This window comes from Lepidochelys olivacea, assembly GCF_965140295.1.
Source record: "Lepidochelys olivacea isolate rLepOli2 genome assembly, chromosome: 1".
NCBI classification, from domain to species: domain Eukaryota; kingdom Metazoa; phylum Chordata; order Testudines; family Cheloniidae; genus Lepidochelys; species Lepidochelys olivacea.
Genome location: NC_140411.1, coordinates 336,394,351 through 336,407,495, shown reverse-complemented (window position 1 = coordinate 336,407,495; position 13,145 = coordinate 336,394,351). Strand labels below are relative to the sequence as shown.

The 13,145-nt window shown below is 41.2% G+C and overlaps 1 protein-coding gene across 2 annotated transcripts in view; it reads right to left on the bottom strand.

Moving 5' to 3' along the window:
* SEMA3A (semaphorin 3A) overlaps positions 1–13,145 on the bottom strand; it is a 419,590-nt gene that overhangs the window by 70,960 nt on the left and 335,485 nt on the right. For both annotated transcript variants that reach the window (XM_084624857.1, XM_084624856.1), the window contains 2 exons: positions 11,521–11,614; positions 2,985–3,104 (listed from right to left, as the gene is read on the bottom strand). In XM_084624857.1, coding sequence (XP_084480983.1) covers positions 2,985–3,104; positions 11,521–11,614 — 214 coding nt within the window. The remainder of the gene's footprint in view (positions 1–2,984; positions 3,105–11,520; positions 11,615–13,145) is intronic.

Here is a 13,145-nt window from a genome sequence, read left to right as displayed (position 1 = left end):
CTGCCCTGCCTCTTCCGTCCCCCTCCCCCAAGTGCGCCCCGTCCCCGATCGTCCCCACCAGCGCCTCCTGCCCGTTGCGGAAGAGCTGCTCACATCAGGTGGGTGGCGCTAGAAGGGAGGGGGAGGAGTTGAGCGGCAGGGCCGCTGGTGGGTGGGAGGTGCTGTGGGGGAGGGGGAGGGAGGCTGGCTGCCAGTGGGTGCTAAGCACCTGCTAATTTTTTTTCATCCGTGCTCCAACCCTGAAGCACCCCCGGAGTCGAAGCATATGAGGGAAATCCCCAGCTAGGACATCCCTCCGTCCCCTTTGTACTGAGGAAGCAGGACATAGTAGATGGAGCCAGGATCACACCCTCTAATCTATGCTCAAAATACCACCTTTCTGTCACTAATTTCAGATGTTCCCAAACTATCGCAAGTGACTGGTTGGCCCAAGAGATAGGGTGTCTTTCAGTTGTGGTTTGGTAGTTAGAATCAGGGCCTTGTGTGTAATGACAAAATCATTATAATTGAACATATCTTTTTAATGGTCTTGGGATAACTCCAATAGAGCTACCCACAACATAAGAAACTGGCACTTGGCTGATATTCCCTTATTGGAAGTCTCAGCAGAGGCCACAGTTTCCAGAAGAGGGTGATGGGAAGGAATGGGAAAGCTTGCACTTCTAGTGTATATAGAGCTCTGTGTATATAGAACATATCTCATCCTTCAACGCTGGCATAGTTCATTAGAAAGGTATTCATTTAAAAAAAATCTGAAACCAGGAAATTTATTTTGTAATTACACATTAAAAAAAGGCAAATAGAAAAAGAAAAACCGAAGGAGCAGTATGTCTGTATAGTTTCAGCCCCAGATGATTATTTTTGGACTTCTCTATTGGTCACAGAGAATTCAGTGGAAATGCAGCCAGGACCTCATTAATGAGAATGTACTGGAAAAAGTTCTATAGCCTTTAATAGGGAGTAATAATTCTCTAATCGAATTCTTAAACCAACCTTTCGCAGGAATCTAACTCTAGTAAATCGCACAGGATCAATCTCTAATCCCTTATATAGGTTTTTGAGAACTATTTCTCATCTTAGTAAATTCAACAGGACTTTGCCGGGCAGGAATGCAGTTTAAGGACTGTAATTAAATCCCAAACTCATGTCTATTCTGTACAAGGTTGAAATTGTCCCCAGTTTTGCGCTAGTTCAAGAATATTTCATTTCAGAGGGGTCAGGGTGTGCAAGCTCTTTGTGTGCGCTCTTATACTTCTCTCCATCTTCAGCACAAAGCAGTTCTGGTTTCCACACCCTCTCAGATGTTAACTCAGTGCTAATTTGGGAAAAGCAGTTTTCACATTCAGCACTGAGAGACTGATAACTGAATCCAGAAAGGAATGACACATTTTCAGCAATGAAGTGCAGGGGATGCGGACAATGGCTGTGCTTTCCCACTGCATAAATCCTCCTGACTCAGCTGTCATTGTGTGAATCTACTGCACAAAAGCAGCTTTTACTGGGCTTTATTTCACCAAGGCCATCACAATGGTTCTGTGCTATTCTTAGTATTAATCTACCCCACAGAAAGATACTCTCCTGGCAGAATCTATCTATATAGATCAGTGACAAACTCTCACTTCCACTTCAATGTTCCCGGAAGTCCAGATATCGTGTCTGTCATCAGAACAACAAGAAATCAATGAGCAATATTTCTGGGCTATCAGGCAACAACTGCCTGCAAAAGCAATACCCAGTTGACACAAACCTGTTCTCTCTGTCACCCATGGGAGTTTTGCCACTGATTTCAATGGGAGCAGAATCAGATCCAATGTGTTTATCATTATTATTATACCTATGTTATCTGTTGTACATTAACTAATATGCTTTTCCATTAAAGGACATGTTTCAAAAGACAGCTTCCCTTTTGCACTTGCAAAATTTGCATCTGTATTTTTGCACTTGCACTGAATTGTGGATGCAAATGAGGGTTACCTGACCCTCACGGTAGGTGCAAACATTTGAACCCATTTTTGAGATTCAGAAATAGGAATGCAAATACAAATTGGATCTACAGAAAGAAAGGCTGTCAGCCCTTTACAAAAATTAGCTTTAAGTCTTTTAAATATCAATACGAGGTTGTCCAGAGTGTCTTCAATTACTTTAAACAAGCTATTGGAACCAGTTAGCTTTTTAAAACTGAGAATGCATGAATATGTGAATGCATGAATATGTCAGTGCACCTATCCAATTCCCACTGGAGTTAGTGGAAACTGACTTCACTTGGAATTGGATCAGGCCTTTATTTGCATGTGCAAATGCTTTGATAACACATGTAATTGTGGTGTTTGCACTGGCAGATGAGCATTTCTGAGTCTATCTGGTTAACTGCACCTAGTAACTGAAGTTACTCTGCCCTGTGAAAATAGCAAATATTCCAGTAATGGAGGCAAGCTCTAGGGCACCCAGGGCTCCTTTGACACTCCAAAATATTGGGAGCTATGGCATGTTTGAGGGCTCCTGTTATCTAATTTTCCTTCCCCTCTTTCTCCTCCTGGAGAGTCAGGAGGGCTAATGTCAGAACTGCACCTCAGAGATGACCCAGTTGCATTATGAACTGGCCTGTAGAGGGTGCAATTCCAGTTAACATTCTCTCTCGCATCTGTGCTGAGACTTCCCTGCAGGTACTTCCTCAGGCCTAGAAGTCCTGTTTAACATACATGTACAGCAGTTTGCTCCTGCCACATGATACTGCTTTAGCTGCTGCCTCTGGATATGGTTTAAATTTAATCACACTCCACAAATCTCAATATAATTAAAAACCAAAAAGCGCTCCTTTATAAATCACTCTTGATTAGGTTAACTGGTTTAAGACAAAATTCTGCTCCATATCAAGGAGAGGTAAACATGTCATGGGTGTTACTGGAAAGGAACTGTTTGTGGTATGCTAGACTTTGAAAGCTACATGAACATAACACTGGAAAAAAATGTACGTCTCTCCATACCATTCAGCCAGCGGGAATCATGCTGCTCTGTCCTGATCGGATGATGGTGCCCCAGAGTTCGGAAAATGGCAAAATCTCTACCCATGAAGTCTGCTGCTGTCCCAGAGTACAGTTCTCCATCTGTGGAATGATATAACTGTAAACATTCTGTCAAGAAGTGAACAAATATTGCTATCTGTTACACTATTCCCAAATCATTCAGTGATCATGAGTCAGGCACCAAAAATCATGAGATTGGCTTAAAAGTTGTGAGGTTTTAAAATATAACCAGTGGTGGTACTCTTTATTTGCCCTCTGGGTTCTGAGCCTTTAGGATGCACTGGGGTCACATTTTCAGGATTTGTTCTGCAACCATAAGGGCTAGAAACTTAGGAGTTATTTTTTAAAATTAAAGCTGAGTTTCTCACATAATCACTTGCCTCTAGGAGCTGGGGCATTACTAAATATTGTAATACTTGTGATAAAATAGCAAGAGTTAGCAACCTTGCTTTTATAAACTAACCAATTTATTTGAGCATAGGCTTTCGTGAGCTACAGCTCACTTCATCGGATGCATACTGTGGAAAATACAGTGAGGAGATTTATATACACACAGAAAATGAGCTGTAACTCATGAAAGCTTATGCTCAAATAAATTGGTTAGTCTCTAAGGTGCCACTAGTACTCCTTTTCTTTTTGCGAATACAGACTTAACACGGCTGCTCCTCTGAAACCTTGTTTTTATGTTATATTGATGGGCTATAGGGACCAAGCCACATAGGTCATATCATAGTGAAACTTTATTCCTCCTGTTGCAGATGTCTGCATATAGTTCCAGCTGTTATAGCCTAGTGTTAATCTTGACATCTTTCTGATACATGTCTGTGGTTGTCTTTTCAGTGCCTGCTAAAGCAGCCACTTGAAGACATTAGATCCTGATTCTCAAGAATGTCAGCGATTTACACCTTACTTTGCACTGCTGCAAATGGTTACAGAAGGTGTCAGGCTGTGGAGAATCAGGCCCATTGGTTCCCAGTTCAGAAAGTTGCTGAATTCTTTCCTTTAATTGTTTACATGTGAATACTTTCTCATATCAGATTTTAATGATAATTTTTTTGGAAGCACTTTCATGAGCATCCTCCTCTGCTTGGGGAATTTTTTTCCTTTCTGTGAACTTTCTGCTTGCAAGACTGTCACTCAGTGAAACACATTTCTCTCAGCATAGGTAGTAGGGAAGGAGGATAAACCTTTCTGTGGCATCCCAGCCCATAAAAGTAGATAGGTGGTCAAGTCTGAAATCAAACTCACATAATAACATAGACCCACAAATGCCACTTCTGATTCAACCAGAAAGGTTACCAGGCACAAAGAATGACGTGTTCCCAATTCAAAAGACGAAGCTCAAATCTCACATTAGATCCTTGCATTGTGCCACTGTTCACAGTAGTCCTAGACCACTTGGTGAAGAGATGAATTCCAAGAAAAAGAATTAGATACACAATTCGAATTGTATCCACAAGCAGTTTCAAGGTGCCAGATATCGAGCCAAATGATGGTGTCAGTTTTGTTAGGAGTAAATGCAGTTATTCCATGGAGTTACTTTGCAGGATCAGGCCCTTATAATGCATCTATAAGCAGATCCAGCCTAGAGTTCCTTTGGAAATTAAAATAAAAGTATGTCATTCCTCTCAACCAATATTTTATTTGTCCATCTTAAAAGAGGAGTTAGACAGAAGGATAAAGCTGAGGATGAAGCAACAGGTTTTTAAAGCTCCAGTGACAGATTTTTCTGGTCAGGCTGAACCCCACCACAGCCTGATTTTCAAATACCCTTTTGGAAACAAGCATACGATTCTCATGCCAGTTTTAGATATTTCCATAGTGGGACAGCCATGTCCCAACATGACTATTGGATAACATTAGAGTCTTTCCCCTGAAACACTGACAGTATAAACTTGTCAATTGAAGCTACAATGACTGTGTACCATATGGTATTCATGAAAGTCAGGAAGGGTGAAAACATGATAGCAGAAAGGCATGGAATTAAATGAATTCACAGCAGAGATTATAAGCAAATAGACCAGTCGTGCCCAGCAGGAGGTATAATCAGAAGTGAAACAGAACAGCATATCATTAATTAACAATTTCTCATTCTTCTGTTTCATTTTCTACTTTTTTTTTCAAACAGGAGACAATCACTTAATTATAGTCCTTATTACGTACAGCATATACAGCTGAGATTTTAAAGAACAACAACCCCTTTTGGCTTGTGAAAAATGACTTTGATGCTCCTCTTAACCTTTCCTTAACCTTATCCTCATTTTCTTTTCATCCACTCCCAGGCAAGTCCGAATAAATCAATATAAATCAGCAAAACCAGTTTTTTATTTCTTAGCTGTCAACCGATGGGAAAGTCACTCAAGGAAAAAAAGGATTCCAAATTTAATAATAGACTATTACAATTAAGCAAATAGGTTAACAACTTATTAAGAGTTTTGTAATATTTTGCATTTTGGGGTCTCTCAGCACTTGAGGATCTCATTCAACACACGAAGAACTGTACAACTGTTGAGGTGCAGTCACCTCAGGAATGCAACATGGCTTCCAGGTTTGTGCCAGCTCACCACATGACAATTTAACATTATTGTGGTCTGATCTGATCTGATGGAGATTGTCTTTGCCAGTGGTCATAGGTGGGGTGGGAATCTCACCAACAAGAAGCTGAAGGACACATTTTACGTAGAGTTCTGAACTGGGCTAGAACTTAGCTTTTGGACGTCGAAAGGCAAGTTTTTGCTTTCTATTACAGCTACCTCTAAAGTAGGGGTGGGTAAGTATGTTTCAAGGGAATAACTATTTGACCCTTGGCCTACAACTTGAACTGATTCACTGAGATATGCAAGAGTTCTGACAGGGTTCAGTCCAGTGCCAATTGAAGTCAATGGACATTAGATGAGGCCCTTATCGTGGATAAGGGTGAGAGATTGGGATTTCATGGGTAAGGATTGCTGGACTGAGCCCATTGTGTTTTAAAAATCATTTCTAATTTTTTTTTTGTATATTTCTGTGTCTCCTTGTTCCAGTTAGGATTAACTGCACAGTACTGCAGGAAGGGGTGTTCTTACTCTATTTCCAGTTCAACCAGGAGCAAGAAGTACCAGGAATCTCACAAGAGGGGTGAGGCTCTTTGTGTGCAATTTTTTCAGATTCAGGATGACCCCAAATGATTTCCCAGAACTTGAGTTTGAAATCTAAATCAAATTTTTGTCCCTTCTCTAGGTATAAGTATTGGGTGTTTATGCATCCCTTCACTTTGGAACCTCGTGAGAATCACTCATGGCTACTATAAATTTAAAAGGATTTCTCATGCCATTGCTAAGCCCTCCGACCTCTCATTAATGCCTAAATTGACAGTATTTTCACTAGCAACTTTAAAAAATATTGGAATTTACAGTTCAAAAAATTTACAATAATTCCTGAAGCTGAAAAAACCCAAATTGTCAGTTTTCATTTATGTCCAGGCAGCATAAAGAAATGGATACCGCTCCCTATACAGAGCAAATACATCATTTTCTTTCATCAGCATGCAGAGAGCTGTGTAAGGAGGAAGGTGTTGTGAAAACAAATCTCTTTGGCCAAAAGGACTGGTGTTGACACATGTACACAAACAGATATATTGTATATTAACTTTCCAAACACAAAGGTGACCATTAAAGTGCACAACCACTCGGTTTCTCATTGTAAATCTTTTGGACGGAACAGTTTTTCCTGATCCATTGAACTTTAAGAACAATTTCCAGATTTTCTTAGATACCAAGATTTCTGAAATTAAACAATGTTCATGTATCTTTTGTACTTTTTTGTCTTCAGCTCTTAAGGATAAAAGAGTTGCTTAGTTCTTGTTTTAGATTACTGAATTTTGAGGTTCTTGTTTTAAGGTCATGATCAATTTTAGATGTCCACGGATGAAGATAAAACTAATGCTGGAATGGGCAGGTTACTGCAACCGGTTGGAAAGAGTTCCCTAATGAAAACTGGTACCAAATGGTCAGAGGATGCCCTCAGACTATTAAGGCTAACACAGTGTTAGCAGCAGCACCCTGATCACTGATGTTGCTGAAGCATGCAGAAAGCTGCAGGCTCACTGGTGAGCAATTAAATAGTTTTTGTTGGGGGATTATGAGCACCTGGGTGGTAATTACTGGGCTTATGGTGTAAATTGGGAAGATACAAGTAGAAGGAAAGAGAAGTAAAGTGGGGCTCAGCAGGTGAGGTGTGCTGATGAGGGAGGGTGTGTGGCAAATATGTCTGTGTTATGTTCTGTGTGTAGAAATGTGGAGGAATAAAAGATACAAGTGGTGAAAGGAAAACAGCTTTTTGTTTGGTACCAGGAACAGGCTGGACAGTGCAGCACACCGGGCAATGTTGGATGCACCCTGTGACACTGGGACACTAAACGATGGCCTGACTCTGCTCCCACTGAATTCAATGGCAAAACTTCCATGGACTTCAATGGGAGCAGTTAAGCCAAATATGAAGAGATTTTGAAAATCCCAGATGGGATTTTCAGAGGAACTTAATGATTCCAATACTATTGATAGTCAGTGCAACTGGATTGTCTAACTCCTTGACACTTCTTTGAAAATCCCTAAAGCCTAAGTGTCTCAGACTAATTCGTTAGCTAACAATCTTCTCTCAGAATCGTAGAATAGTAGGACTGCAAGGGACCTTGAGAGGTCATCTAGTTCAGTCCCCTGCACTCAAAGCAGGTCTAAGTATTATCTAGACCATCCCTGACAGGTGTTTGTCTAACCTGCTCTTGCAACTTTCATAGTTGAAACCAACCCTACCTTTCCCTTTTTCTCCTGTCCTACAACAGATGAAAGCAGTGCCTTGGGAGTAGATATTCCTAACACTTTCATGTATTAACATGCTCACATGCGGGTTGTTTAGTTAGCAACATATAGCTAGGAAATGATGACTAAAGAATGGCTTGGATTCTTGAAGGCATGTTCACAACTGGCATCTACTCAGAGCAGAGTAGCAATAGCTACCTTTAATAAACATTAAAAAATAATGAATAATGTTTGCACGTGGGTGGAATGAGAAACTTATTTTAAAAATATACCAAAACAATTTAATAATGATGAAATATTTCTTTAAAACATGATTGAATTTTATCCGGAAACCCTTTTTATACACATAAATGTTTCTTTCAGATGAGACAAAAATGGAAAACCCTGAATACTAATTGCTATTAAATATTGTAGGGCACTTTTTGCATATTAATCTTGGTGTCCTGCTGAAATTCCAACTTGGGCAATCACATTCTACTCACTTAAAATTTGCCCTGTCATTTCTGAATCGAGAATTTATTCTTTGCCTTCACTCTTAAAAAAGTCACTGTTTAGGGTTGCTGGTAGTATAGAAGCTATGTTACACCTCAGAGGTGGCTGCATTTTAGTGATGGTTGAGTGATCATTTTAAATATTCACAGAAACAAACATGTGAGTATGTGTGGGTGCAAATTGCAATCCCTGGCCTTGAAGAAGGCAGCTGCAGCAAAGGAGATCATTCACTTCTAGGAAAAGGCAGGAGAAAGTACAGCTATCTCCTTCCAAAGGGCTTTACTATGGCAGTGGTCCACAAATTGTGAGGTGCGCTCCCCGAGGGGAGTGCAGAGGAATGTTCAGGTGTATGTGGCAGGGCACAGGCCACCGCCCCATGGGGGGCAGGGAATGAGTGTCATGCAGCCCTGCTCTGCTCCCCAGCCACAGCCGCAGATCTGGCCCCAGCCTCAGGCCCCGGCTGCTGCCCCACTGCAGACCCCACTCCCAGCTCCTGACTCCTGGCCCCGACCACAGCTTTACTTCTGGCTCTGGCTCTCTACTGCATTTCCTGTGGGGCGTGGACAGGTTCCATTATGGGTAAGGGGGACTGCGACAGAAAAAGTTTTGGGAGAACTGTACTGTGGGGAAGCAGTTGTGGCTCAATAGCTCATCTCCCAGCCAGCCTGGCTCCACCCTCTTCTGGGTCAATTCCACCCATTTGGAATGCTGTATCAGCTGCCTCAGAGATCATGTAGGTGCAGAGGGGGCTGTGCTTCCCACCAGATCAACTTTCTACCGGAGGGCCACTGGCAGAGTAAGCCATTGGAAACCAGTGAGTATATCTGGCCCCCACTTCGTAATGTACTTAGGGAACTTTTTAGTAAAATGTCCTACATAATTGTAGCATTATAATGTAGCACATAACACAATGTGGCAATAAGGAAACCAATAAGAAGTCTTAGAGAGGCAAAAATTGTCCTGTGGTTTAAAAAAAGGGAAAAAAAATCAATCTGCCTGATTTTCAAGAGCACAAGTAAGCACACAGATCTACTTGAAGCCTGAGTCAAAACCTAACAAGGTGCTCAGGATAATGATCTATAGTGGGGAAATAAATATTTAAGACAGAGGAAAAAAATACTGAGGCAGCAAAAATGTGACTAACCTGGCAAAGGCAAAGGTTTGTTAAAAACATTGAAAGCAAAGCCAAAGGAAATAAAATAATCATATTTGTGCAGGACCGGGTAAAAAAGGGAATGTGAAAGGTTAGACTCTTGACTTTGTGTGGTTGCATACTGTGTGTATCACGTAATACCGGCTTGTCATCATCCCTCTTCTTTATTGAATATTGAAGTAAATAGTCAAGTCAATCCCGGGGAGCAGCTCCATCACAAATTAAAGTTGCTCCAGGCATTAATTTATGCACCAGCCTTTTAGGCACATGGTTCTTTCCTTTTCGTTTGGAGTAAGTACAGGGTGCAAGTTGGAGCAAGGTATGTGCTTCTTTCTTGTTTACAAAACTGTGTGGCCCCAGGGCAGCTCATCACCTGTGATCATTAGGGCTACTTCTGGACTATGTATTCTTGCTGTCTTTTATGAGCAAATGCAATGTAAATTGAGCATGAATGTTGATTGGGTAAAGACCTACAATTACCAATGTTTGAAAAGTAACAGAGAATATAACTCACGCTAGACTAGTTTTTATCTTAGGGAGGGTTTTGGGGGGACACAGAACAGTGAACTTTTGAAAGCCCATTGATGCCTCCTTGAGATCTTGAGTTATAGCTACTAATCTTGACCCACAAAGTCATATATCAAGGACAAAGCCTCTGTAGCAAAACCCATGAAATTTTAACTGCTCAGGTAAGGGGAAAGGGGAAAAAATGCCTTTTTATTTCCTTCTCACACAACATTAACACAAGGTAAGAAAAAGGAGAAGGAAAAATTAGTCATTAAAATAAAAAGGGAGGCTAGATTTTCAATGCAATGTAGAGGATTTTGACACACATCTTCCATTAATTTAGCCACTCCTGATTTAATAATAGTTAATTCAATGAAAGATGTGTGTCTAAATCTCTTAGCCTGCTTTGCAAAACTCAGCCAGAAAATCTAAACAGGATCAATGACGCAATAGTAACTTAGGGCCAGATTTTGAAAAGGTATTTAGGCACCTAACTCTGGTTGAAATCAGTGACATCACTTAAATACCTTTAAAACTCTGGTCCTTAAACCCTGATCCTGCAACTGAAAGTGAGTGGACACCCTCACCCCAGTGTCTTCTTAGGGCCATCAACAACCTCAGTGAGGCTCTGTGTGGGTGTGTTCAAAACTGGGACATAAACAGTATGTCCTAATGGGCAGAGCAGGTGTCAGGACAGGGTATGGAAGTAGAGGCCAGAGATGGAGTCAGCTGCCAAGTGCCAAGCAAAGGGTTGAGCCAGAGTCAGTCAGAAGTTAGAGCCAAGGGTCAGAGCCAGGACTGGTAGCCGATGGTCAGGATCAAGGTGAAATGGCAGGAACAAGAGAGAGGCAAGGATCAGGCATGGAGCAGGAGCAAGGGGGAAGCTAGGAGTGAGGAGCAGCTCAGGAACCAGGAACAGAGTTGGATCAGGATTGCAGGAGGCAAGCAAGAGCAGGGTCTGATGTGGCAGAATCCGTTGTTCAGACAGACCAGCTGGCTCGTTGCTGGCTCAAGTAGAAGGAGTAAGCCAATCAGATGGCTGCGGGCCATGGATGCTCCGAGGGAATGTCCTGTGGGGTTTAACCTTCCAGGTTTAGCGAGGTGCTACTTCACCCTTCTCCCTTGGTGCTGATGAGTGAGAGTCAGCACTCCAGGGACTCCACAACCCATGATTCTAGACCTGCTCCCTAGCCCCTATAGACAGTCAGCTGTAGGATCAGGGTCTTAGGGTTTGTATGTGTAAATTCCCGAGTATCCCTTGTTCCCACTGACTTCAGCTGAAATTAAGAGAGTGCCATTTCAATGGGGAAACAAACAAAACAGCTGATATTTGAGGCATCTTTTATATAGTCACCTTATTTTCAAAACACTTGGATAAGCCATCTGCCAAATAATCAGCCTGGAATTATTTTAACATAGAACCCTCACCTCCAAAACAACAACAAAAACCCCACAACCATTGTGAAATAGTGTGAAAGGGAAAATGTAGCAAACTTGTATTTCTCTATAGAGAAAGTAGGTCTCATTCATTATACACCACCGCACGTACCTATTAAAAGAGAAGCTGTCAGCAATTTGGGGTCATAGGGGCTTTTCCCTCGTCCATTTTCAAAATGCGAATCCTCCAGTTTAAAAATGTTGTCCTGTTGAGGAAAAGAAAAAGCAATACAATTATGTGACAAAAGGACACTAATACTGAGTCTGATTCAATACAGTGTTGCATCCAAGATAGCTACAGAGGGCCAGATCCTCAGCTGGGGCAAATTGGCATATCACCAGGGAGGTTAGTGAAGCTACACCTACCTGCAGCAGCTAAGAATCTGGCCCAGACAGTCTGTCTTACAACTAGAATGACATTGCTGAACATCAGTCAAAACTCATTCAGACAACTCCTGAGCTCTAGTCTAATACTCATATGTTTCTAATAACTTTGCATTGCTTTCAGTGGGAGTTTGCCTGAATAAGGATTGAATAAAGATCTTGATGTTTGGACTTTGTATCTGGAATTAAAAAAGGTGAAGCATGTTTCATTGACCACGATACCCACATTTCCCAAGGAGAAATCTTGGCATAAATGGCAGTGTTGCATCCTTCTCTAGCTAACTTGGGCTTTTAAAGACCGGCATTTCCCTTATCCCCAGACGCAGTTCATTCACATTATTAGTAGTCATTTCTTTGAGTACTTTTCAATGCATTGCTTTTTAGTTCTGTGAGCTGGGGGAACAGCATGATGAGATATAAACTAGATCAAATAAAACCTCCGCCAACGCTAAACAAATCCAGTCCAATAAATACAAAACAATGGGATTTCAGTACATCCAATTATTTTTCATTGGCTCAGGGCCATATCTGCCAATCAAAATAAGCACAATGTTTCTAGTTTTTGCAGTGTGGGTAAAATCCACATCTCCCATGAAAAGCCAGAATATATGCTGGGGACACATTTCCTTTTCACCTCTACATGCCATGGACTATAGTTACAGATGCAGTTTGCTGTAACCCCTTTTTTCCCTTCCTCTCCCACTGGATTATAGTCAGAGGTCCCATTGTGTTAGGTGCTGTACAGATGCATACAAAGAAACAGTCCCGTATCTCAGGCCTAACGCAATATTAATAGTTTAAAGCAACTAAGGCACATGATATTTTTCTTCCAATATCATAACAACCTGCCTTCATATTTTCTCTCATCTTCCTTTTCTCATCCCCTTCATTCACATCTTGGCATTTACCTAGTCACCTCCTGTAAGGACTCTATGTTTTCCCTTATGCTATCTCCCTATATCTGAGTACCCTCTTTGATCTCCTGCATCATGGCATCACTCTCTTCTCCTTCAACCTCTCCTTTTTTGTTTAGTCTTCAAACTATGATCTTCATTCCACCACTCTGACTCTATTTCCTGACTTTGTCCCTCAAATCACAAATTGTAGCATATTAACTTACAAAAAATGAAAACTTGATCTGAACTTTAGCTGCACACCCCAAATCTACTTCTTGCATAATAAATTAAAGGAATAAGCAGATGACATTATAAGTACTGGACAATAGTAACAGAAAGTGGCACTAATGCTATAAGCCATTTTTAATATAAATGTTATTATCAGTACACATTTCCTTGGGATTCTTTCATTAATGCAGATAATTGCTCAACCTGTACCCCAATGGATACATGATAA